This window comes from Dendronephthya gigantea, unplaced genomic scaffold (assembly GCF_004324835.1).
Source record: "Dendronephthya gigantea isolate DGI-Jeju-01 unplaced genomic scaffold, DenGig_1.0 000061F, whole genome shotgun sequence".
Lineage (NCBI taxonomy): Eukaryota > Metazoa > Cnidaria > Anthozoa > Malacalcyonacea > Nephtheidae > Dendronephthya > Dendronephthya gigantea.
The window spans coordinates 770,744-798,360 of record NW_021163071.1 but is presented as its reverse complement, the minus strand read 5'-3'; the positions used below and the strand labels follow the sequence as shown (position 1 = coordinate 798,360).

The window sequence follows — 27,617 nt, the reverse complement described above, 5'->3', positions numbered from 1 at the left end:
GAAATTCATTAAAAAATAAAATTCCTCAAACAATTCCTTAAAAAGGTGAAATAAGATCAAAATTTCCTTAGTTTAAGGAAATTTCCTTAAAAGTGAGAACGCTGCATATAATTCATATAATTATACATCGCGCGCTCACAAGGCCTGGGCCTAGGCAGCCTAGGCTAGTGAGTTGTACTTGTACAGTTGTATTACTTGTATATCTTTTCGAAAACAAGCTTTATAAAAGTGAGTATATTTATATATCTTTATTCAGTATATCACATTACTCGTAGGTTTGCGGCTAATAAAACATATTCGTCCAAATGTCAGAAGTTGAAAACTCTATAATTTAAGACTCCCGTTAAGCACCGTTTGAATTTTTGATATGTCTGACCATGCCGGCCCATGGTCTGACAATGATTCATAATTTTAGATTAATTTAATTCCATAAAAAATGTTCGAAAATATGCTACGCTTAAAAAAAAATGAATATTTACATTTTGAATAGCTACATTGAAAGATTGTCTGTTTTTGAAAAGGTTTTATAAAAGAACATTCAGCTGATCTGTCTGACTACAATTAGTGAGCTTAAGCAAGTGACGTTTTTGACAACAGTAACGTGAAAAGACTGGATCAAGGATTGTGATTAGTGAAAAACAATTTACTTCCAGTCAACATACATATTGTCAAAAAGGTCACTTGCTTAAGCTCACTAATATTAATTACTACCAATCAGAAGCCAGCTCCTTACAAAGTAAAGTAAATACCTCAAGTACCACTTGAAAATTTTGAGTAATTTTACTGAGGTATTTTGAGTAATTACATGGGAATAATTCTATTATTTTCATGCAGAAATGCATTTGTTTTATAATCAGTTGTAAAGTTTAATCTACTTAGAAGGTGGTAATGTTAGTAGAATGAAGAGGCCTAAATAGTCTCCATACTCCATTATTTTACATATGTCATTATATAAACTTAGCACTTAGAACTTAATCCTTAAGGGTCCTTAACAAAAGTGTTCTGCAGTGGCGTAGGAAGCAGGATAATTGATTAGTCGATAGTTGAGAGGCACAGATTAATATATTCATGTTTCGCATGATCATTTCCCTTGAAAGCAAACCTTTTTTAGTCTGTTAACATAAAAATATGCAGTTTATCTTGCTGAATTCAATAGGGTTTTCAGATTTCTCTCTCATCTTTCATGTACAAAACTCTGCATCATATAAAGTTGTGATGGCTTTTGTTCGATAATTTATCTGCATTTTCAAATGAAAGAAAGTGTTTGAAATGAAAAGGATGCAGTTTATCATGCTGAATTCAATAGTGTTTCCAGATTTCTCACCATCATGTTCAAAACTCTTTATATGGTATAAAGTTGTGATCAGTTTCCGTGCTGTCCTAAAGCTTTAAAGTTTTGTACAAAAATGCCTTTCCACTTGCAATAAACGAAAAAGTGTTGCTGTCCAGCCTGTCCTCAAGAGAAGAAGTAATAGACCCAATAGCTCAAACTAAACTATTCATAATCTTATCAGCCTTTTGCAAATTTGCCACGTGTTTCAGCCATACGAACACCGTTTCAGCGAGTGAAGTTGTTACAACGCTTATGTCACTTCCCACTCTAAGGAACTCAGAATCAATAATTTTAAAAATTTTATTTCCAGTATTCTATTTCATGAAAAAGTTTTTATAACTTAATCCCTGTCTTCGTGTACTCAATTCTTGAATGCCAGCGACACTAAGTGCTTCGTCATAATTATGGAACCTGGGGAAATATTATCCTCAGAGCTCTTTTTTGTATCATTTACAAATAATGCCGTGTCCACTTCTAAAGTGTGCGGTTTGCACTTGTTTCAAACCACGAAAATGTGGTCATTTTCTCACAATTTACCACCATTCTCAATTTATTTGTCAATGATCTTTCAAAACTTTCTGTTTTCCCATAAGACGTGTTGTCAAATCTGTAAAACCGTTATTGTGTTTTAATTCTCGTCATCATGATTTATATCATTTCGGCAAGGTCCAAATTTCGATTTCAAAATGCAAATCGTCAATTTAAAAGTGACTGTTTTTTGTTTCATTTCAGTTCAGTTCAAGATTTTAAGAACAACCGCAAAATTTATGATAGGATGGAATTGTATAAAACACCTGATGTTCATTACCTCAAAGAATTTAAAATCTTTCGTTTTCCAGCTAAATCATTTCCAAAATGCCAGGAACAAAATTACAGATGAAGATCGAAAGACAATTGGTCGAAAATTTATTTGTACGAGCTGTAATTTACTACTCTCCGCTCCAATGCAAACTCATTGTGGTCACTTAATGTGTTCCTCGTGTGTTGACACAATGCTAGGGTATGTTATTCTTTATTTCTTATGACTTTATGTCCTAGCATACTATTCCTCTACACTCCCAAGGCTGTTTTACTTCTACCTTAATACACCTCGTTTTTCTGCAAACTATGATTTGAGACCAGTTCACTGTTTCACTGTTTGAGACACGATGAAATTATGGTCTAGTTCCCGTCTCGCCGCGTATACTAAGGAACGCATAAGAGGCCAAATGACTAAGCTGCTTGCAGGGACAAAATCCGGGACAATTTTCAACATTTTGTGCTAGGCCTCTCAACGTGGGCACAGTTTAAGGATATATCCTTAAACTGTCACGTGGCTGCCCCTGCATATAATTATACATCGCGCGCTTATAAGGCCTGGCACTAGGCTTGCAAAAGTGAATATACTTGTATATCTTTTCGAAAACAAGCTTTATTAAAGTGAGTATATTTATATATCTTTTATTCAGTATATCAGATTACTCGTAGGTTTACGGCTAATAAAATATATTCGTCCAGATGTCAGGAGTTGAAGACGAGTTGAAGAAGTTTATTAAAGACTCCCGTTAAGCACCGTTTGAAATTTTGATATGTCTCATCATGTCTAACCATGCCCATGGTCTGACAATGATTCATAATTTTAGATTAATTTAATTTCATAAAAAAATGTTCGAAACTTTGCTACGCTTAGAAAAAATAAATAGTTACATTTTACATAGCTACATTGAAAGACTGTCTGTTTTTTGACAAGGTTTTATAAAAGAACATTCGGCCGACCCGTCTGACTACAAATATCACTACCAAAAAGAAGCCAGCTCGTCACAATGTAAAGTAAATACCTCAAGTAAATACCCCAAGTCCTGGCAGCATAATTAATCTCCCGTAGCTTATTTCAAGCAAAATATTTGACTAGCAACGTCGAACAAGGTCAGCTAACCGCGTCGTATATCGTAAACTAACCTCATTACCTCAATACAGAAAGTGGGGACAAAAAGTCCTCACTTTAGCTAAAATATAACATTTTCTTCTTGGCCTCTCAGTTCCCGTCTCGCCGCGTGTACTAAGGAACGTATAGGAGGCAAAATGACTAAACTGCTTGCAGGGACAAATCAGGGACAATTTCCAACATTTTGTGCTAGGCCTCTCAGCGAACTCTCAGCGTGGGCTGCCCCTGCATATAATTATACATCGCGCGCTTAAAAGGCCTGGGACTAGGCTGCAAAAGTGAGTATACTTGTATATCTTTTCGAAAACAAGCTTTATAAAAGTGAGTATACTTATATATCTTTATTTAATATATCACATTACTTGTAGGTTTGTGGCTGATAAAATATATTCGTCCAGATGTTAGGAGTTGATGACTCTATAATTTAAGACTCCCGTTAAGCACCGTTTGAATTTTTTATATGTCTCATGTCTGACCATGCCCATGGTCTGACAATGATTCATAATTTTAGATTAATTTAATTTCATAAAAAAATTCACAAAGTAAAGTAAATACCTCAAGTACCACTTGAGAATATTGTATTTTGAGGTATTTTGAGTAATTACATGGGGATAATTTTATTATTTTCATGAAGAAATGCAATGTTTTATAATCAGTTGTAAAGTTTAATATAGTTAGAAGGTATTTTAATGTTAGTGGGATGAACAGGTCCAAATAGTCTCCATACTCCATTATTTTACATATGTCATTATATAAACTTAGTACTTAGAACTTAATCCTTAAGGGTCCTTAACAAAAGTGTTCTGCAGTGGCGTAGGAAGCAGGATAATTGATTAGTCGATAGTTGAGAGGCACATATTAGTATATTCATGTTTCGCATGATCATTTCCCTTCAAAGCAATCATTTTTTTAGTCTGTTAACATAAAAATATGCAGTTTATCTTGCTGAATTCAATAGTGTTTTCAGATTTCTCTCTCATCTTTCATGTACAAAACTCTGCATCATATAAAGTTGTGATGGCTTTTGTACTGTCCTTATTATGGCTATAAAGTTCTACTGAGCAAAAAAACGTTTGATAATTCATCTGCATTTTCAAATGAAGGAAAGTGTTTGAAATGAAAAGGATGCAGTTTATCATGCTGAATTCAATAGTGTTTCCAGATTTCTCACCATCATGTTCAAAACTCTTTGTATAGTATAAAGTTGTGACCAGTTTCTGTGCTGTCCTAAAGCTTTAAAGTTTTGTACATACTTGCCAAAAATGCCTTTCCACTTGCAATAAACGAAAAAGTGTTGTTGTCCAGCCTCCCCTCAACACAAAAAGTAATAGACCTAAAAGCTCAAACTCAACTATTCATAATCTTTTCAGCCTTTTGCCAATTTGCGTTTCACCTATACGAACGCCGTTTCAGCTGGTGAAGTTGTTCCAACGCGTATGTCACTTCCGGCTCCAAGGAACTCAGAATGAACATTTTTAAAAATTTCATTTCCAGTATTTGTGTCGGTTTAACATTTCCACTTTCTTGTTGAGTTGATGTCTTCGACATTGGCGAGACGTCGTAATGTGAAATACGACTAAATAATTATGACAGTGAACATTAAAAGTCCAAGATCCCACGTTAAGACTGGCGTCACTCGTTGGACATGACGATTTCACTCATATAGCTATTAGCCAACCAGTGGCTGTGAATACTCTTAAATAAATAATGACGGGTTGGAACATTTTCAATACCGTGTCCACTTCTAAAGCGTTCGGTTTGCACTTGTTTCCAACCACGAAAATGTGGTCATTTCACACAATTCAATTTGAAAGTGACTGTTTTTTGTTTCAGTTCAGTTCAGTTCGGTTCAGTTCAAAATTTTAAAAACAACCGCAAAATTTATGATAGGATAGAATTGTATAAAACAACTGATGTTCTTTACGTCACAGCTGAATCACCTCCAACATGCCAGGAACAAAAATTACAGATGAAGATCGAAAGACGATTGGTCGAAAATTTATTTGCACGAGCTGTAATTTACTACTCTCCGCTCCGATGCAGACTCATTGTGGTCACTTGATGTGTTCCTCGTGTGTTGACACAATGTTAGAGTATGTTATTCTTTATTTCTTATGACTTTATGTCCTAGCAAAGCATATTCCATATTTAAGGCCTACCAATTAGGTCAAACGGCATTTCTTGTAATCCATTTTTGTGCGTAAGCCGTTCCTAAATAGAATTTAAATTTTTTTTACTTGAAAAAAAGACTGTTTTCCGGCAAATCGTTTTTGCACGATGTGTTCGAATGAATCAGACTACCTAGAAGATATTTACGAAGTGTTTAAAATTTTTGATACACCCTGCAGTGTTAGTGAATCAGGGGGGGGGGGCACAAGAATGATAATTGGGGGCGGCAGATATTCATATACATTCTTGTTCACATACAGTAAATCTAAATAATGCAGGACACGAATATATAAATATTGCCCCCCCCCCCCAATTATCTCTCTTGCGATGAATGATGGTAATTATACTAATTCTCTTCACTTAGCATAAAGTTTTTTGTCTATTTTACCAGATATCATATAAGATTTTATTCGAAGACTAGTATTTTTCTGGTAAATTTCGGAGCTTTTCTCGATCTGGGTCAATGTAATAAACAATTATTGGATGAGGTTTTTGTGATATGCAGAGTTATCAAGGCAGGGGCGGCGGAACATAATATATTTTGGGGGGGGGTTAATCTCACGAGGCGCCACCATGGTTAGCGCTGGGCGAAAATTTTTTGGAATTTCAATGCTCTAGATCTTCAGAAATGGCCATCTCCGAGTCTTACTTGCGGCTTTCATCGTAGTTTTTCATGGGCAAACACAACTGAACTGAAACGGCACATCTCTCAAATTCTCAAAATAATTTCCAAACAAAATGGCGGTCCGAAAATAATAACAATATACAATCACGAATATTCTGCTGTTAAAGCCAAGTAAGAAAGATCAAAGGAAGTCAATTTACATTTACTTGATCCGTATCACAATATAGGATATCTTATTAGAATTTGATACGCCGGCGAGCATTAATTTGACGACTTCGTAGTAACATAATTTGTATATTTAATCTCCCATTCTGGCATTCTTCATCAATTTTTAGGGGGGCTAGGCCCCCCCGCTTTTACTTCTGGGGGGGGCTAAAGCCCCCCTAGCCCCCCCTGTTCCGCCGCCCCTTTATCAAGGTCGAATAACGCTTACCGAGATCTTGATAACTCTGCACATTACAAAAACCGACTATTCAATAATTGTTTTATTATACATTTGAAGAATAGTAAACATAGTATTAACGAATGAAAAACCTTTTTTAATAGCAACATCCAAAAATACATCAATTTTACATAATATATAAATACATTCAAATGAATACCGCTTGTTAACCACCGCAGGCTCACTTACAGATAACTTAGTTATCTGCTAGCAGATAACTGAATTTTGCGTGATTGCGCGATTTATCTGTCAACTATTAGCCAATCAAATTGCTTTTACTACTATAATTTATAATAATGAAAATTATATTACTATTCAGGAGTTCAGACCCAAGATGTCCTGATGATGGTTCAGAACTAAAAAAGGAACAGGTAGGGTATTTTTTCGATCACCACAAAAAGGTTTTTTACCTTAACTAGTGTGTAAGTGCCTGTTACCAACAAATAATAACTCGTTTTGTTATATAGGTGCTGTGTATTTTAAATGTGATTGGTTCATTCGTAGTCACATGACTTTAAATAAATGCAATGTTTTCCGCCAGGGAAACAAGTGAAAAATTGTTGCCCGCATATTGTCATAACAAAGTGTTTTCTGTAATGAAATTGTTGTGTAACATGTATGTTTTTCGTCTCCGGAAACATTCAGACTCTTGGGAAAACAAAATTCACTATTTCCCTCGGGAGCATACATTAAGTGTATAATGTTTCAAGGTCATAGAAAGTTTTATAGTTTTTCGATTTTACCTCAGGTATTTCCTGATACGTTCACTAGACGTGAACTACGAGCATTGTCGTTACATTGTTCCAACGAAGGCTGTCTTTGGTACGGCACATATGATGATTTAGAGGTAAGCTTGTGAAGATATGATAGGGGAACAATGAACAAACGGCGGAACATGATAAAAGAGCATGAGGGGATGGAATTAGATGATCAACATTAAAGAAATTCATGCAATTGCAAAAAAGGGAAAATATTTCTTCAACACCATCTTTTGGCAGGTTTTAAAGTTAACAGTTTATGACGCGATAATGTTATTTCGATACAGGCTCATTCCCAGGTGTGTGATCATACTCAGATAAACTGTGTTCATTCTAAATGCAAGATGAAGTTCAAACGCTCTCATTTGGGTGAACATTTGAAAAGCGAATGTGACTATCGCAGTGTGAAGTGTAAATATTGCCACAAAGACATATCATTTGCTTCTCTTAAGGTAAAATTGAACGTTTCGTTTGCACGAAACTAATTTCTCTCTACCTGAAATAAGCAAGTGATTCGTTTAGGATCATGTTGGTACAAACTGTGAAGGTGCACCTGTGACTTGCAAGTTCTGTGAGCAAAACGTTTTGAGAAGAGACCTCGAAAGACACGAGCAAGTTGTGTGTGAAGAGATTCCTGGGGAATGCGAATACCAGGCCGTCGGTTGTAATCACGACAAGGTAAGATTTTGCTGTAGGATATTCGTAGGACAATGAATAGTGCATGCATGTGAACTTTGAGCCAACGGAGGTAAAAATAATATAAATGAAATTATAGTCTAGGTTTCTTCCTGTAATAACACTGGATCAAAGGTTACTTCGATTCAAACAGCCATCAAATATAAATACAGTTAGTGTAGGTTCCATCCAGTATAGTAACAGAGGATGAAAAAGTATTGACCTAATTTAATATATTATTTGTAGACTTTAAAACGAAGGGAACTACGCCAACATATGAATGATGGTTTGATTGATCATGTCCGTCTGTTGCTTCAGTTTTCTCTTAACTGGGTATCTCAATTGGGGAGCTACATCCCACGACCAGAGTTCGCCGGAATCATTAAAAAAATGCGCGATGATATTACCGAAGTTCGCTCAGGCTTAGCCGAAAAATTCGTCATGTTGGTCGGGAAATTAACTGGGTTGGAGAGACGGATTGAAGGTTTGGAATCCAATGGTGGCGGCAATGCGAGAATGGGTGAAGAAATCCGTAAACTGTTGGCGAAAGATCAAAACCTTACCACTGACATCAATAGTTTACGGGAACGAGTTCAAAGTTTGGAGCGAGAATTAAGAGAGAAAGATTCACAACTTGAAAGAGTGCGAAACCGAACGGATCAAATTGATGAATCTCTTGCTCTTAATACAGTGAAAATTACCGATTTGGAGTCCCAAAGAAGACCTCAGGCTCAGCAAGATCCATAGCTACAATGGTACTCTGGTTTAAAAGATCGAAGGCTAACTTAAAATCAAAATATAACTTTGATTTTGAACATCACCAACAACACTACATTGTCGAAGACTGGGGACATTTAATATTTAGTTACTACTTTACATAGACAGTAAAATGAAGTAATGTAAGAGGTAAAAGTGTGAGGGAAAAGTGATTGTGAAAGTAAATACAAAAGATTTGGTTTGTTCAAATTTTGAGACTATTTTTGAGACTTATTGCGGAGTACAGCTCTGGGAGGCGATTATCCGCAATACCTAGTGACCATTAGACGGAAATATCGGGAAAACACTTCAACGGCAAACTCGAGCGTGTTTATAAGGTACGGATTTGATGCGAATTAGCTTACACGTCGATTTTAACTAGAAATTGATGATTTAAAGGATTCTGCTCACGGGAATTTTATAATAGACAGGATTGACCACGAGTTTACTGCGAGTTTTTCCACGCGCAACGAACGGGATTATTGCGTCATGGTATCATAAACCGCGAAAGTTGTTCAATTTCACGGGTATTATATATAAATGCTATATGGTTTGACGGATTTCTAGCGAAGCGAATTGTGAATTACATCTATTTAGTAAAACCGTCTTGATCTGAGTAAAATATCGCCATGACAACAAGTGAAGCAAAACTGAAAGCGAAATTGACTCAACTAAAAATAACTGCAGATCGCACAAACAATGTATTGCAAAGTGAACAACCAGAAGCTATAGAGCGTCAACTTAAAGCTGATCAATATCGAAGAGAGGAAGAGACACGAAGGATCGTAGCAGAACAAGACCTTACACAAATTGGTGAATGGAATGTAGACATTGAGGCAGAACTGGCCCAGACAGAACAAGAAATAAAACGCTTGACAACATGGATTGACGAGTACAGTTGGAGATTGGGTGAAGAAAAACGGAGACAAGAACTCGATTTTGAGCAAAAACTTTTTGAGACACGCCTCAAGTTTCAAACCGATTTCAAACCGAAAAGTTTCATTGATCGACTCGGGAGCTGGCAGCTCATATGCGTCGGCAAAGCTTATTAATCTCTTAAAGAAAAAAACAGTCGATGTTACGAAGAAAAGAATTGACATGCTGATGGGATCACAAGTAGCACATCTGGAAACTTACCAAACATCGGTCAGTTCGGTAAGCGGCGAATTTAAGATGGATGTGAACTTAGTCACGATCAGTAAAGAGGAACTTTTATCAGTGGACATTTCGAGATACAATGACTTGATTAAGAAGTATCCGCATCTTAAGAGCGTAGAAGTTCTAGATCATGATTTGAAACCAAAATTACCGGTCCATGTGGTGCCCACCGCTGGAGAATATGCACGAATCAAAACAACCACCAAAACACACACAGCAGAGTTTGACCATACCCAAATCTTACTTACCCAAAGTTCCCAAACAGACTACGAGCATCTATGGCGGTTGGACGTTCTGGGATTGGAAGATACATCTGAGAACGATCAAGGGGATCTGTACACAGAGATTCCATTAGAAACATCCGGGCGGTGATTTGATAAAAGTCTACAGGTTTACTCGGGCTCTATTCGGGTTGACGTGCTCACCTTTTCTACTCGGCGGCGTCATCGATCAGCATTTGGAACTTTGGCAAAAGCACGAACCTGAGATAGTAGCAGAGCTCCAAAAGAACTTGTATGTAGATGATCTGTTGACCGGAGGCACAACTGTACACGAGGCACAAGAGAAGAAAACGAAAATGACGAAGGTCGTGAAAGATGCAACCTTCAAGTTACACAAGTGGAATGCAAGTGAGAAAGTGCTTGAAGGAGATGGAAATTTACATAATGAAGACCAGTGCGAAAGTCAGACATTTGCGAAACAGTAATTGAATGTCAAGAGTAGTGATTCGAAACTTTTGGGTCTACCATAGGACAAAGAATCGGACAGGTTAACAGTAACTTTTCCGGATGAATCTCTCTCAACAACAAAGCAAATTAAAGCAAAGGTATCTTGAGCAAATTGTCAAGAATTTACGACCCTCTCGGTTTAGTTTCACCAGGGCAAGATGATCTATAGGGATGTGTGTGATGCAAAATGGTCACGGGACACCCAAATTAAAAGAGATTTGGCAGATCGATATATCGTTGGAAGATATGGGAAGAATCACTACCCATTGAAGAAACAGTGCCAAGATCTCTGGTACCATATCATGAGAAGGTTGAATCCATGAGTTTGCACGCATTTGGTGATGCAAGTAACAAGGGTGTTTGTGCCACAGTGTATGCGGTAGTAGAGCAACCATCGGGAACCACGCAGTCGCTGGTAGCATCCAAGTCTATCAAGTCTACAACCGAAAGTCGAGCTGAAGAGAAACTTGAGCGACAGATGGTTTGCTGCACCGTCCAGCCCAAAGTCGCAAGTGACTCGTTTGACGTTCTGCTCGAAGCTCATATCACCAACTTGTGAAGAGTCTTACGAGTAGGTGCTTGGGTTCAACGATTCCTATCTAACCTAAAGCTAGAACGGACACGCCAGAACCTTGGTCCATTAACAACAACCGAGTTACAGACGCAACAGGTGTGGTGGATCAACAACGCAACAAAACCGTGAGAACGATGAGGAGTATAATGTGGACAAGCTGCAACTCAATTTGCAAAGAAACTATGAGGGATTACTGGAATGTCGGGGAAGAATTGTCGGACAATATCCAATTTAATTACCTGATGGGGTGCGAAATCTTCTGAATCCCCAGGCTACGGAAGTTTGTGAAACAAGTGCGTAAGAGATGCTGGGGATGCAAGAGAGTACAAGCTACAGCTTACGCTGAACCACCGGCAGGACAATTACCAGCAAGCAGAACGCAGGGAGAACGCCCATACGAAGTAGTCGAAGTAGATTTTGCTGGACCGATTAAGTTCATAGTTAAAGGTAAAACCGAAGGAAAGAGTTATCTATGTCTGTTCGCCTGCAGCTTAACACGAGGTGTTTACTTAGAGTTATTGCATACGTTAGTCGTTAGAGAAGGAAGAATTCGTGAGGTGTCTAAAGAAATTTGTGGCAAGACGAGGCCGACCAAAAGTGATATACTCAGATAACGGTAGTACATTTAAGGGGGCTGCTTCGTGGATTAAGAAGGTGATAAAGGACGAGAAGCTGCACGATTACCTTGCACGGAATGCGATTGAATGGAAGTTTAACCTATCGCGGGCACCCCGATGGAGTGGACAATACGAGAGGCTAGAGGGCATATTCAAAGGAGCATTTTACAAAGCAATTGGAAATGGGATGTTATCATTCAATGAACTGTCCGAAATCGTTACCGACGTGGAAGTTTGTATAAATAGTCGACCGTTAGACTACGTAAAAGACGATACAACTCCCGTTAATGACACCAAACTCGTTATTGTTTCTTCAGCCAAATTACGTGCTCGACATAGAACCTCAACGTATTGAAGAACCTGACCTTCGACGACGCGCCAGACATCTATCCAGAGTGAAAGACGCCATGTGGTCAAGGTGGAGTAAAGAATATGTAAAAACTCTCCGAGAACGTCATCGAATGCAGGTAACAAAGGGAATCCGAGTGGCAGCAGTGAATGAAATCGTCATATTAAAAGGAGAAGAAAAGAATCGAAACCTATCGAAACTTGGGAAGGTTATCGAACTGATCTACGGTCGGGATCAAATAGTGCGTGGCGCCAAGATTCAAACGGGAAAAGGAGTGCTTGAAAGAACACCGCAGCATCTCTTTCCACTGGAACTGAAATGGGATTTGGCGGCGAAACCGCAGAGAGGAAGTTTGAACTGTTGAAGCCTTAGAATTCCGTCCTAAACGTCAAGCCAGTGAACAAGCAAGAATGAAGATACAAGCGGTGATAGCTGACGAACAAGATTAAGATAATTAAGGATAATAAGGATAACATATAACTCTGTAGTTATATCACTTATATGGGGGGAGGAGGGTGTCGAAGACTGGGGACATTTAATATTTGGTTAGTACTTTGCATAGACAGTAAAATGAAGTAATGTAAGAGAGGTCATGTGACGGGGCCCGGGGGAGTTTGAGGGAAAAGTGATTGTGAAAGTAAATACAAAAGATTTTGTTTGTTCAAATTTTGAGACTTATTGCGGAGTACAGCTCTGGGAGGCGAGCATCCGCAATAACACAACCTTTTACTACACACGTAACTACAGTTTCATTGTACATAGTTTCTTGAAGAACTCCATCACACAAACAAAACCTAACCTTTTTCTCTAGTTGGTTTAATTCAGACAATTGTTACAAATTAACCTATAACTATATAAGAACTACAATATGGTTCCAATTACCTATATCAAAATATAAAATAAACATCATAACCCCCCATTTAATGTTGTCTTTTATTAAGAATTGCTGTAACAAACAAAGTAAATGTTTGCAATTTACAACACGAACCGTTATAAAGGAAGCAAGAATAAATAATTGAAATTGCCGGATTGAAGCTTATTATAATCATAAACATGTACGTACGGACTCGAGTTTACTTGATAGTCGATAGCATTGACAGCGAACGACATTACAACGTTTATATGAATATTTCGAAGTCTTGGCAGCATAATTATTTCCCGTAGCTTATTTCAAGCAAAATATTTGACTAGCGACGTCGAACAAGGTCAGCTAACCGCGTCGTAGATCGTAAACTGACCTCAATACAGAAAGTGGGGACAAAAAGTCCCACCTTTAGCTAAAATAAAACGTTTTCTTCTAAGGAACGTATAAGAGACAGAGGCCAAATGACTAAGCTGCTTGCAGGGACAAAATCAGGGACAACTTTCAACATTTTGTGCTAGGCCTCTCAGCGTGGGCTGCCCCTGCATATAATTATACATCGCGCGCTTAAAAGGCCTGGGACTAGGCTGCAAAAGTGAGTATACTTGTATATCTTTTCGAAAACAAGCTTTATAAAAGTGAGTATACTTATATATCTTTATTTAATATATCACATTACTTGTAGGTTTGTGGCTAATAAAATATATTCGTCCAGACTCCCGTTAAGCACCGTTTGAATTTTTTATATGTCTCATGTCTGACCATGCCCATCAGCCCATGGTCTGACAATGATTCATAATTTTAGATTAATTTAATTTCATAAAAAAATTCACAAAGTAAAGTAAATACCTCAAGTACCACTTGAGAATTTTGTATTTTGAGGTATTTTGAGTAATTACATGGGGATAATTTTATTATTTTCATGAAGAAATGCAATGTTTTATAATCAGTTGTAAAGTTTAATATAGTTAGAAGGTATTTTAATGTTAGTGGGATGAACAGGTCCAAATAGTCTCCATACTCCATTATTTTACATATGTCATTATATAAACTTAGCACTTAGAACTTAATCCTTAAGGGTCCTTAACAAAAGTGTTCTGCAGTGGCGTAGGAAGCAGGATAATTGATTAGTCGATAGTTGAGAGGCACATATTAGTATATTCATGTTTCGCATGATCATTTCCCTTCAAAGCAAACCTTTTTTAGTCTGTTAACATAAAAATATGCAGTTTATCTTGCTGAATTCAATAGGGTTTTCAGATTTCTCTCTCATCTTTCATGTACAAAACTCTGCATCATATAAAGTTGTGATGGCTTTTGTACTGTCCTTATTATGGCTATAAAGTTCTACTCAGCAAAAAAACGTTTGATAATTCATTTGCATTTTCAAATGAAGGAAAGTGTTTGAAATGAAAAGGATGCAGTTTATCATGCTGAATTCAATAGTGTTTCCAGATTTCTCACCATCATGTTCAAAACTCTTTGTATGGTATAAAGTTGTGACCAGTTTCTTTACTGTCCTAAAGCTTTAAAGTTTTGTACATACTTGCCAAAAATGCCTTCCCACTTGCAATAAACGAAAAAGTGTTGCTGTTCAGCCTGTCCTGAAGACAAAAAGTAATAGACCCAAAAGCTCAAACTCAACTATTCATAATCTTTTCAGCCTTTTGCAAATTTGCCACGTGTTTCAGCCATACGAACGCCGTTTCAGCGAGTGAAGTTGTTACAACGCGAATGTCACTTCCGGCTCCAAGGAACTCAGAATGAATATTTTTAAAAATTTTATTCCCAGTATTCTATTTCATGGAAAAGTTTTTATCAGTTAATCCCTGTCTTCGTGTACTCAATTGTTGAATGCCAGCGACACTAAGTGCTTCGTCATATGGAACCTGGGGAAATATTATCCTCAGAGCTCTTTTTTGTATCATTTACAAATAATGCCGTGTCCACTTCTAAAGTGTGCGGTTTTCACTTGTTTCCAACCACGAAAATGTGGTCATTTTCTCACAATTTACCACCATTCTCAATTTATTTGTGAATGATCTTTCAAGACTTTCTGTTTTCCCATAAGACGTGTTGTCAAATCTGTAAAACTGTTATTGTGTTTTAATTCTCGTCATCATGATTTATATCATTTCGGCAAGGTCCAAATTTCGATTTCAAAATGCAAACGTCAATTTGAAAGTGACTGTTTTTTGTTTTATTTCAGTGTTTAAGTATGGCACAACCACAAAATTTATGATAGGATGGAAGTGTATAAAACACCTGATGTTCATTACGTTAAAGAATTTAAAATCTTTCGTTTTCCAGCTGAATCATTTCCAAAATGCCAGGAACAAAAATTACAGATGAAGATCGAAAGACGATTGGTCGAAAATTTATTTGTACGAGCTGTAATTTACTACTCTCCGCTCCGATGCAAACTCATTGTGGTCACTTGATGTGTTCTTCGTGTGTTGACACAATGCTCGAGTATGTTATTCTTTATTTCTTATGACTTTATGTCCTAGCATACTATTCCTCTACACTGCCAAGGCTGTTTTATTTCTACTTTAATACACCTCGTTTTTTTACTCGTTTTTACTGTTTGCACGCTTGTCGAATTTACGATAAATTGTAAAGAACAATCAGCCGAGCTGGCGAAGGTCCGTTCACACCTGCATTTGCTGCGAATTAAATTTCGTCGTTATTTTCGATCTGGTTTTCTGCTAATGGATGCCCTGATTCACAAATTGGATTAACTTTCATTATCTTCAAAGCATATTCCATATTTTAAGCCTACCAAATTATTAGGTCAAACTGCATTTCCTTTCCTTTTGTGCGTAAGCCGTTCCTAAATAGGATTTGAAAACTTTTTACTTGCAAAAAAAACGCCGTTTTCCGGCAAATCGTTTGTGCACGATGTGTTCGAATGATTCAGACTAAGTTTTTAATACACCCTGCAGTGTTAGTGAATCAGGGGGGCCGCAAGAATGATAATTGGGGGGGTGCAGATATTCATATATATTCTTGTTCACATTTAGTAAATCTAGATAATGCAGGACACGAATATATAAATATTGCCCCCCCCCCCAATTATCTCTCTTGCGATGCCTCTCCTTTATTCTCGGTGTTCCACAGAACGAGTGCTTGGTGGGTGCTTGCAAGCACAAGTAAATTCGCTCCAGGAGCGCCGCAAGAATGACAATTCAGGGGGCAGATATTTATATACATTCTTGTTCACCGGTCGTAAGATTTAAAAAAATCTAAATAATGCAAAACACGAATATATGAAAATTTTACCTCCCAATTATCGTTTTTGCGGTGCCCCTGGAGCGAATTTGCTTGTGGTTTCAGGCACTCGTCAGAAGTTCTGTGGAACACCGCGTAGACAGTGGCGTCGCCAGCATTGATAAGCATATATTCATGTTCACAGACCGTAAAAACAATCAATTTGAAAAGAAATGAATGTTGTAAAACAAGCAAATTTCGAAACCGTAGACAGTCGCATCGTTGATGGTCAATCGCATCATTTAACTAGATCTCAGGTTGCTTGGGAACACGGGCTCACACTCTTATTAACGACAAATATACACAGAAAACAAACCAAACCCTCAAAAAACCCAAATCATTAACCAAAAGGTATTTTCACTTGTTCAATTCGGGACTTTGCAAATACGAAAAAAAGAAAAAACAAAGTGGTTACAGGATGTATTCGAACACAGGTATCAAGCACAAGAACCAAACCCTTGACCATTGGATGAAAAGCCCGCTAGTTTAACATTTATATGTCGGCCAATTAAATCGGCAGAGTTCTAGCAATTTGGTATCGATTTAAATGATGCGACTGACCATCAACGATGCGACTGACTGTCTACGGTTTCGAAATAGGCGGCGACGACGTCACTGCGCATAGAATGGAGGAGTTGCAGCATTTAAACGACACAGATTGTTGGATCAATACTAGATAATAATAATAATAATAATAGAGACAAAATATTAAATAAAAATTAGTAGCTAACTTCTCATTCAATGTTCTTCCTAGGAAGAATGGTAATTATACTAATTCTCTTCACTTGGCCCAATGTCTTTTGTCTATTTTACCTGATGTTATATAAGATTTTATCCAAAGACTAATATTTTTCTGGTAAATTTCGGAGCTTTTCTCGATCTGCGCCAATGTAATGAAAATGATATTACTATTCAGGAGTTCAGACCCAAGATGTCCTGATGATGGTTCAGAACTAAAAAAGGAACAGGTAGGGTATTTTTTCGATCACCACAAAAAGGTTTTTTGTACCCTAACTAGTGTGTAAGTGCCTGTATGGTGCCTGTTACCAACCAATAATAACTCTTTATGTTTCAAGGTCATAGAAAGTTTCATAGTTTTTCGATTTTGCCTCAGGTATTCCCTGATACGTTCACTAGACGTGAACTACGAGCATTGTCGTTACATTGTTCCAACGAAGGCTGTCTTTGGTACGGCACATATGATGATTTAGAGGTAAGCTTGTGAAGATATGATAGGGGAACAATGAGCATGGCGGAACGTGATAGAAGAGCATGAGGGGATGGAGTTAGATGATCAACATTAAAGAAATTCATGCAATTGCAAAAAAGGGAAAATACTGCTGCCTTAAGACTATCTTTTAGCAGCTTTTAAAGTTAACAGTTTATGATGCGATAATTTTATTTCGATACAGGCTCATTCCCAGGTGTGTGATCATGCCCAGATAAACTGTGTTCATTCCCAATGCAAGATCAAGTTCAAACGCTCTCATTTGGGTAAACATTTGAAAAGCGAATGTGACTATCGCAGTGTGAAATGTAAATATTGCCACAAAGACATACCATTTGCTTCTCTTAAGGTAAAATTGAAGGTTTCGTTTGCACGAAACTGCGCTGCGATATTTCATTTCGTGATATATGAAAGTAATTTCTCTCTACGTGAAATAAGCAAGTGATTCGTTTAGGATCATGTTGGTACAAGCTGTGAAAGTGCACCTGTGACTTGCAAGTTCTGTGAGCAAAACGTTTTGAGAAGAGACCTCGAAAGACACGAGCAAGTTGTGTGTGAAGAGATTCCTGGGGAATGCGAATTCCAGGCCGTCGGTTGTAATCACGACAAGGTAAGAATTTGCTGTGGGATATTCGTAGGACAATGAATAGTGCATGCATGTGAAATTTGAGCCAACGGAGGTAAAAATAGTATAAATGAAATTATATTATGATTTTTGGCACTTCACTCGTTTTTGGTAAATTCTAGAGGTTTAAAGGGTCTTAATATCGAGTGGAATTATACACACTTTAAATTCAAGCCAGTTGATGACAGTGATGGAAAAATGAGTCAACTATAGGTCCTCCGGCAGGAATCGAACCTACGCTTTTGCGATGCGGGTGCAATGTCGGTGGCAAGAGCAAGACCCTTTAAACCTATAAATAAAATTATCGTCTAGGTTTCTTCCTGTAATAACACTGGATCAAAAGGTTACTTTGATTTAAACAGCCATCAAATATAAATTACAGTTAGTGTAGGTTCCATCCAGTATAGTAACAGAGGATGAAAAAGTATTGACCTAATTTAATATATTATTTGTAGACTTTAAAACGAAGGAAACTACGCCAACATATGAATGATGGTTTGATTGATCATGTCCGTCTGTTGCTTCAGTTTTCTCTTAACTGGGTATCTCAATTGGGGAGCTACATCCCACGACCAGAGTTCGCCGGAATCATTAAAAAAATGCGCGATGATATTACCGAAGTTCGCTCAGGCTTAGCCGAAAAATTCGTCATGTTGGTCGGGAAATTAACTGGGTTGGAGAGACGGATTGAAGGTTTGGAATCCAATGGTGGCGGCAATGCGAGAATGGGTGAAGAAATCCGTAAACTGTTGGCGAAAGATCAAAACCTTACCACTGACATCAATAGTTTACGGGAACGAGTTCAAAGTTTGGAGCGAGAATTGAGAGAGAAAGATTCACAACTTGAAAGAGTGCGAAACCGAACGGATCAAATTGATGAATCTCTTGCTCTTAATACAGTGAAAATTACCGATTTGGAGTCCCAAAGAGGACCGCGGGCTCAGCAACAGATCCATAGCTACAATGGTACTCTGCTTTGGAAGATTGAAGGCTACCAGAGGAAACGACAAGATGCTATCAATGGAGTGAAGACAACCTTGTATAGTCCACATTTCTACAGCGCTCAGTATGGGTATAAAATGTGTGCAAAGATTTACATGAACGGAGATGGATTTGGAAAAGGATCGCATTTATCGCTGTTTTTTGTTGTGATGAAAGGTGATTCAATTGAGCTGCTTTCTCAACTCTCGTACAGACAGGGCCGTAGCTAGAAGCTTAATTGGGGGTGTATATTCATATTCGTCTTATGCCCGACTGATTTCTTCTATACGCTATTGTTCCTACGGTGTGTAAACATGAATCATTATGAATGTACACACCATCCCTCAATTTAGCGATTTAGCTACGGCCCTGCTTACTGATCATCTCTGGGTATATAGCAAAATAATTTTATGACTGTATCGCAGCGTGTCAATTCAATATGCTTATTTTTATGGCTCATTTAAGGTGACTATGACTCCCTTCAAACTTGGCCATTTCAGAAGAAGATTACCATGATGCTCTTAGATCAAGGTAACGGTGATCACATGGTCGACGCTTTCCATTCTGATCCTCAAAGTTCGTCTTTTCAACGCCCAAAGTCTGATATGAATATCGCCTCTGGTTCTCCACTATTTATGCCGATTGATAGTTTAAACAATCGTCAGTACATCAAAGATGACGTATTGTTCATCAAGATTATTGTGGATTAAGCAGTGTGGGGATGTTGTCATCCCACTGAAAAGGAGTTAAAAAGAAAAGTGGTGACATTTTGGAATTTTTTTCACGAGGAAAAGCGGTGACATTTTGACATTTTTTTCACGAGGTGTAAAATTAAGTCATTGGGAAACTTTGTTTTGAGATATCGACTTCGAGAATGCAGGGGTAGATATCACGGTGTGGCTTTAAAATTCTGTCTTCTAGTAATTATGAGTTCATGGTTCTTTCCTCCACTGTTTCCTGTGTGATTTTCATTAGAATTTGACGTCTGGCTATATTCGCATATTTTTCTTTTGCATTCTTGTTCTAGAGATGGCCCAAGCCAACTCTCAATTCTATTGGCCTAATATCCTACCTGATGTTTACTCGTGCTCCTTGTTTCTTTTTATTTCTGAAGACTTTCTTCACCTGTTCCTTTTTCTCGGAGGTGACTGTAAAAATATCAAAGTTGTTGAAAGTTGTTTATCAATGGGTGAGGTTGTTATTTATGTAATTCCCACTTAACATGGTGAAAAGAAAACCTCGTAACGTTGGTATGATTTTCATTAATGGATACATGTTGACTTGTTGGAAATACAAAGAGTTTACAATATTGATTTGAAGTCCCAGAACTTTGTATTTCCCTATTCATTTTGATGTTATTTTCAGTTTAGTTTATGGTAGTAGTGTGCACAGAAAGAGATTAAAATATCCGGAACATAAAAAAACTGGAATCTGGATTTAGAATAGTGCATATTTATTATCATACAATACAACATATCATTGATATTCATATTAATGTTAATTAGCAATATTGTATTGTTGGTGTTAATAAAAGTTATAAAAATTTTGTCTGCAGTGGAAAAGGTCTGAACATAGTTCCGTTGAACTGTGGGGCTCTCCATATCACCTAGCTCGTTTGAGACACTGATCAATTCGTTTTAAGTATTTTTTTCAAGAGTGCTGAGCCCTATACTTCAATAGCATAGATAAATAATAATAGTATCAAAGAAAAAAATAGTTTTGTTAATTGATCACGAGGGTAATCTATATATTCTTAGGATGTGCGTTCACCCACTAGCTTTAGATAGTAGACCACCCATATGAAGATCCCAACAGGCAACAACAGGGGTTGTCTTGAAAACTGACACCAAGGAGTATAAGACATTCCTTTCGTTCAATTCCATCAATAAAGGGAGGTAACTGTTTTAGTGATCCATTACATATAGCCATTTCCCATGTTTTGGATAGATTAATTAGATTTAGGGTCATTCCGTTTTAATCTGACCAGTCCCTAATATTTCTGACTTCATTAGAAGCAGTATCCTGACTATCCTCTGGGTACGAGGTTGCAGTATCCCCATTGGTTTTTACCGGTGAAATGTCATGTCATCCGCAAATCTGGTCATCAGGATCTTTTGGTTTTACATCATTTAACCATCAGTGAAAACAAGAAAGGGACCAGCACTGTACCCTGTGGTAGCAGCAAGTTTCCACACAATCCACGTTACCGTGTTATTGTGCGAGATATTGAGCAGAATGAACCACGATTCTGGTTTGGCAATGACTTATGACTAGATCGAAAGACCATGTGACTTGTCTGTCTCGGCGCATGGCTTTGTAGCAACAAGGGAACTTCGATGGGTTACTTATGGTATGCAGAACCATCCTCCAGTCGACACTACTGGCTACTAGGAAGGTTTCAAATGAACAGCTTTCCAAGACCTTCGCTAGTCTCATGTTTCGTGGCAAAGTGAACGCAGCTCTACGTTTGTTGGATGAACAATCATCTGGTGGAGTTCTTCCTCTTAATGACGCTGTGTACACGGACCTCTTGCAAAAACATCCACCTGCACAACCTGAGGACCATTCCGTTATGATTGAAGGTGAAATTCCGTATGTCGATCCAGCGTTATTCGCCAACATCGACGAGGCAGCCATAGCAAAAGCAGCATTGAGGACTCAAGGTGCTGCTGTACTTCAGGTCTTGACGCACTTGGATGGCGACATATTTTGGTGTCTCACAACTATGGAGATGCTGCCAAAGACATACGATCCGCAATAGCGTTAATGGCGAGAACACTGGCAACCCAGAAGGTCGTTATTGGAGCAGATCAGACCACCAGCTTAGAGGTATCTTAGCGTGTCGCTTAATACCTCTGGATACCTCTGACCCTGGCGTCAATTGGAGAGGTTCTACGACGGATCATTGGAAAATCAATTGTCTTTGCCATCAAGCCACAAATTATGGATAGCGCAGGAGACTTAGAGCTATGTGCAGGACAACAATCAGGCTGCGAGGCAGCTGTTCACGCCAAGTCGGAGATTTTTGATGAAGAAGAAAAAGATGCTGTGTTACTGGTAGACGCCACCAATGCATTCAATTCCATCAACCGGACATGGACATGTTACATAACATTCAGTACATTTGTCCCGCAATGGCTGTTTATACGTTCAATTGTTATGTAACAGCTTCGAGATTGTTCGTGCAAGGTGGTAAAGAAATTGCATCAGCGGAAGGTACCACGCAAGATGATCCGTTAGCCATGCCGTTATACGCCGTCTCCGGTCTCCATCACTCCACTCCTGCTCATCATTAAATCTGATGAAGCTAGTGATGTAAAAAAGCATGTTGCGTACGCGGATGACCTTAGTGGTGCAGGTAAGCTGCTGCAGCGGCGTGCCTGTTGGAAGAATGGTGGCCGTGCATGATCCGAGTCTTGGTTACTACCCGCGAGCTGATAAGTCCTGGTTGATTGTGAAGCCACACCTGGAGAGAACTGCCATTGAGATTTTCGCTGGAACTAATGTAAGAATTTCAAGTGAAGGGGATAAGTACCTTGGAGGATATCTTGGATCGGATGACGGAAAAGATAAGTATATTAGTTCTTTAGTGAGCAAATGGTGCCAGCAACTTCACTTTTTGAGTGAAATTGCCAAATTCCAACCCGAAGCAGCATACACGGCTTTGTCTCTGGTTTTCGGCACAGATTTACTTGCCACATTCGTGCTGTTCCAGGTATCAAGACCGCGATGCAGCTTGTTGACGACACCATCAACCTGAAGCTCCTTCCTGCACTCCTCGAAAACCGTAGCTTGTCCATCCATGAGTGCCAATTGGTTTCGCTTCCAGCTCGTATGAAAGGTGTTGGTATTCCAATCTTCAACGACATCTGTGATGAAGAGCATTTGAACTTCACAACCATCTGTAACTCCACAACCACGCCTTCCATCTTTCTGCGCCTGTGGAAAATCGTTCACGGCTTTATCCATCGAAGACATAATGAGATCCGTGATCAACATGCTGCTGCTGTCGACGACGTTGCCTACGATGTTTCAATTGAGCCTTCCCTTGCTCCTTTGACTGGCGAGGTTCTTCCATCCAGTGCTAAGTCAGCCGATGACGCTAGAGTGGACATTGCTGCGAGAAGTTTCTGGCAGAGATGTAAAAAGGCTAAAAAGGCATTTTTTTATGTGAAGGTGTTTAATCCATACGCCTCAACACATCGACGCCAGACGTTGAGCATGGCTCCTTCACACCGGTCGTCTTCAGCGCCTTTGGTGGATGCGGAAGAGAAACCCAACATTTTCTCTCCTTTCTGAGTGCGACGCTTGCTGACAAGAAGAATCATTCTCCATCTATGGTGGTTAGCTGGTTACGACGAAAGATCGCCTTTGCTTTGCAGAGAGTTTGCGTGGTGTGTGTTCGTGGCAGTCGAAGTTGGAGGACTGCGTCCATCACATTGACTAATGACATTACTTTATCTGATTGGAACTCGAACATTAGCGAGTCTAGTTAAGTTGTTTTTGTAAATATATCGTCTGTAGAACTGTTATACTTAGTTTTAATGCATGATCGATTATTGTAAATTTCCCTAGTACTAATAAACGTTATATATTTTTTTTATTACTTTGAAATAAAGTCGAAATATCACATTTGGACAAAGTGCGCCCACTGTTTCTTTTCAGTGGTTATTGTCTAGCGCGTCGCAAGCAACAAACGAAGCTATTACGAAGATATATTTAAAATTTTAAATTGAGCAGCCCTCTTAAGTACTTCAAGTTTCAAGTCAGGCTTTCCTGTAAACATAAAGTAAGTACTGAGTGTATTTATATCATTTTGATCATAGGTTTGGATTTATTGAAACCTCCCATTGAGCACCGTTTATGTTTGACCTTAATAGGTCATTGTCATATTGTCATTTCGTTCGAACAATAAAAAACGACAGTCGAAAATTTGCCGCGATTGGAAAAATTTTGCAACGCTTGTACTGAAATAGACTGTTAATCTAGTTTGATACTTTGCTTTTCCATAGAACAAAGTTTCTAAAATGCGAGGTTTTTTGCTTCTAAGAATTTATACGTTTTGGCGGGAAATATTATGAACCCAGCGGTTACACCAAATATTTGCATTTTACCTAATTACATATTAGTTGAACGATTGCCTAATCTTCACACAGATTACTATGTTTTATATGACATTATATAAACTTAGAACCAGTAATAATTTAATTCTTAACATAGTTGAAAGTCATTAAATGTCTGTATAGAAAAATCTAATTAGCATGAAAGTTTTAAATGCCATTTCAATGGCTTTATACTTGCTTGTTTGGAAAAATACCTCCCCCCTAAAACAGAACAGAGAAGCCAGATATTTGTCATTGTGAAAAAGGCCATTTAAATCAGTCATTAGGTCAGTTGGCTTGAGACCACTGCACTTATGATTGTTGAACTAATTACCTTGCATCTTAATTGTTAGTGAAAGCAAAAATTCCAGGCCAGAAAAGCAGGGCCATAGCTAGAAGCCTAATTGGAAGGGTTTATATTCATATATTCATGTGCAAATAAGGGTAAAAAATCACTATCAAACGAAATCAGTCGGGCATAAGGCAAATATATGAATATGCACACCCCCAATTAAACTTCTAGCAATGCATGCATGGCCCTGCAGAAAAGAATGCTAAGTGAAATCAATAAATTAGTGAATTTCTTGAAAATTTCAAATATAACCTGATAATTCAGGATGTGGTATAATAACTGCTGAAAATAGACAAAAAAAACTCTCCTGATGTAGGTCCTTAGGTTTAGTCTTCAAGAAGTATTTTTGTCTATTTTTGGCAGTTCTTGCACCTCATTTAATGGAAAGTTGTTTGAGAATGCTGGCATGCTCTCCCTGGATATATTAATAATTAGGAGTCTTCATATTTTAAAAGTATGTGGATTTTTGAAGTTCTTATTATTTACACCAATTCTAAACGTATTACGATACCACCTGTATGAAAATCATACACATCCCAAAATTGAAGGCAGAACCAGTTGAGGAAAATGTATCAAGGAGTGATAGCATGATTTCACTTGAGATTAAGCCTTTATTAATTAAACCCTTTAGAAATAATTCTACTTCTATATACAAATCTTTGACCACACATTGGTCACATGTTCCTGTCAAAAATATAAGGATTACAAATCAAAGATACCTCTTTTTGGAATTATTTTATGTTAATTGTTACAATATATATGGAATGAAATATTTTTAGCTTTGATTTCAACCATTGTTTCACCAAGGGAACTTGGAACAAGATAAAACTCATTATGGTAAAGTTTATTTTAAAGTATTTATAATAAGATGTGATAAGATATAATGTGATGTTTTTTTAAAGTTTAAAATGTATTACTTTATTGGCATAGTTCTTGATCAGCTTGATGATCCCCTTGATCTCAAATGATGTCAAATTCATTGATAATAGTCTATGGATGTATGTTTAATATAAAACCTCTTGCATTATCATGCCTTAATTTGCATGGTGAATAAACCAGACCTTCATCACAACATTGCATGATCCTTATCAAAATGCTATGTGCAATATTCATACTGATGGAATTAGGTATGGTACTTGAGGGTCCGAAAATTGCATTTGCACAATGATTCCTGAAACGTGATATTTCCATTACACATATGCCTATAGGTTATTGGAATGATTTGTTTAATTAATATAATTTAAAAAATGTTGTGTTTTTACCATCAAATATAACTTTACTCCTTAATTAAATTTTTAATTTTATAGGTGGAATTACTTAATAATATATTCAAGAATAAAATATGGCCAATTATGTTACGGTTTGGTAATGTGGTGCTGAGAAAATTGGGATTTGATACAGTTGATGAGTTTGCTCATGATGACGACGGAACGGCAGATATGGTTCGTCAGATGAGGGCTGTAGATCAAGAATACAGCATTAAACTCACCAACTTAAAAGAACGGATGACGAAGTTACAGAATGAAAATAACGCGAAAAGCTCACAAATAGATGACATGAAAAAGAGACTCGATAGAATTGAAGAATCCCTCGCTCTTAACACAGCGAAGATTGCTGACGTGGAGCGAAGAAGCCCATATGCACATCACCTGATCCATATTGAAAGCTACCAGGGGGAACGACAAGATCAATAGGAAGGAACATTTCCCAAAATTCTAGCTGGATGAATGACACCTTTGTGACAATTAAGTTAATAAGGGTGCACTTTTTTCTTGTTTTAAAAATGTATTTGCACTGGTGATTGTAGATCATAGAAGCTATAGATAAGATGGCAACATATAACCATGTTTATGGCTTTGATGCCTGTAGTGTAAACACGTAGTGTATTCTATCTTTTCTCTTCGGTAAATAAAGTGTTTTGTATTGAAAACTAAACGAATATTTTATTTAGTGACAGTGATATTCAGTTAATCCTTTCATCAAATCCTTTCATCGAGTTTCATCCATTTTAACTCTTAATAGTAAGACCTATCGTTTTTGAGAAACTTTTGCTAGAATAAAATTTTGGATAAGATTTTTTGGTAAAATTTTAAAACTCCAATACAGTTCCTACTTTGTTCACAAAAGTATTTTGTTATCACATATCAAAACAATGTGCGTGTTTCTGGATTATTGACATGAATACGTTTTGTATTTTTAATCTTCCAGTGATCCAATGGGCACTAGACTACTTAATAGACTACTAAGTAGTATTTTCAATCAGTATTATTTATCCAGGATAGGCACATCATTGAAGATTTTTGTTTACTTGGTAAATTATGAATTATAAACTATGAACCTAAAATGACTTAATCCAACCTTTTTCTTTATTAACCTCGTTAAACCTCGCAAGCCAGGTTTTTCTAACTGCACCCAATTCGAAAATTTATTTATAAAAGGAAAGGCTTTGGCTTTGCAGCCTTTGCTAATAAGGGTGGATTTCCACTTGCAGAGAAAGGGTTCGCTGGCAAAACATTTGCATATTTTCTTTTGAATTTTGACAGAATAAAAAAGTTTAACATGACTGTTCTAATTTTAAAAGAAAATATGCAAATATAGGGCTAGCGAACCATTTCTCTGCAAGTCGCAAATTTGGGTGTTTGATATGGTAGAATGTACGAGTCAACCAGCACTTAGCTTAATGCAACTGGTGGAGCATTCCGCGAGAAGCTGCGACTCTGTTATCAATCATCCAAAGACATGTTCGAGCGGGTCGCTAGTATTTTCAGACAAGTGGGCAGCATCAAGGGCGTAGGAAGCATCCAGAAGTTGGGGGGGCACCAGCGTCTGGGACTCTGGGGGCACTTTTGGTTAATAAAAATGGCGGTTAAAATGGTTAATAAAGATATACAGGGACGGTTTGATTCGTATTTCTTGGGCTTTGTACTGCTAGGGGGGTCCGAGGGCACGCTCCCCCGAGAAAATTTTGAGATATAGGCCTCTGAAATGGCCACAAACCCCTCTCAATTTAAGGATTATTGGGAAAATTAAGGATTATTTTTTCAAAAAAAGGGCACTTTTGGTCCCTTGAAAAATCTTGGGGGGGCACG

General features: G+C 37.7%; 2 protein-coding genes across 4 annotated transcripts; both read left to right on the top strand.

Moving 5' to 3' along the window:
* Positions 1-153: 153 nt before the first annotated feature.
* On the top strand, positions 154-8,769 carry LOC114530330 (TNF receptor-associated factor 6-like). Of its 2 annotated transcripts, XM_028551941.1 has the most exons (8): positions 154-228; positions 2,173-2,333; positions 5,189-5,350; positions 6,813-6,864; positions 7,242-7,340; positions 7,539-7,703; positions 7,774-7,929; positions 8,173-8,769. In XM_028551941.1, exons 3-8 carry the CDS (start codon positions 5,205-5,207, stop codon positions 8,671-8,673), a joined length of 1,119 nt encoding a protein of 372 aa, XP_028407742.1. In that variant the 5' UTR covers positions 154-228; positions 2,173-2,333; positions 5,189-5,204; the 3' UTR covers positions 8,674-8,769. The 2 variants fall into 2 exon arrangements, with proteins under 2 accessions (XP_028407742.1, XP_028407743.1); XM_028551942.1 differs by lacking the exon at positions 2,173-2,333 and having other exon boundaries at positions 195-228.
* LOC114530329 (TNF receptor-associated factor 3-like) lies at positions 2,726-20,642 on the top strand. 2 transcript variants are annotated; one of them, XM_028551940.1, is made up of 8 exons: positions 2,726-2,752; positions 15,281-15,442; positions 17,157-17,208; positions 17,355-17,453; positions 17,653-17,817; positions 17,923-18,078; positions 18,549-19,251; positions 19,540-20,642. In XM_028551940.1, the coding sequence occupies exons 2-8, from the start codon at positions 15,297-15,299 to the stop codon at positions 19,782-19,784; spliced, it is 1,566 nt and encodes a 521-aa protein (XP_028407741.1). In that variant the 5' UTR covers positions 2,726-2,752; positions 15,281-15,296; the 3' UTR covers positions 19,785-20,642. The 2 variants fall into 2 exon arrangements, with proteins under 2 accessions (XP_028407741.1, XP_028407740.1); XM_028551939.1 differs by lacking the exon at positions 2,726-2,752 and adding an exon at positions 13,564-13,608 and having other exon boundaries at positions 19,540-20,641.
* The last annotated feature ends 6,975 nt before the right edge of the window (positions 20,643-27,617 follow it).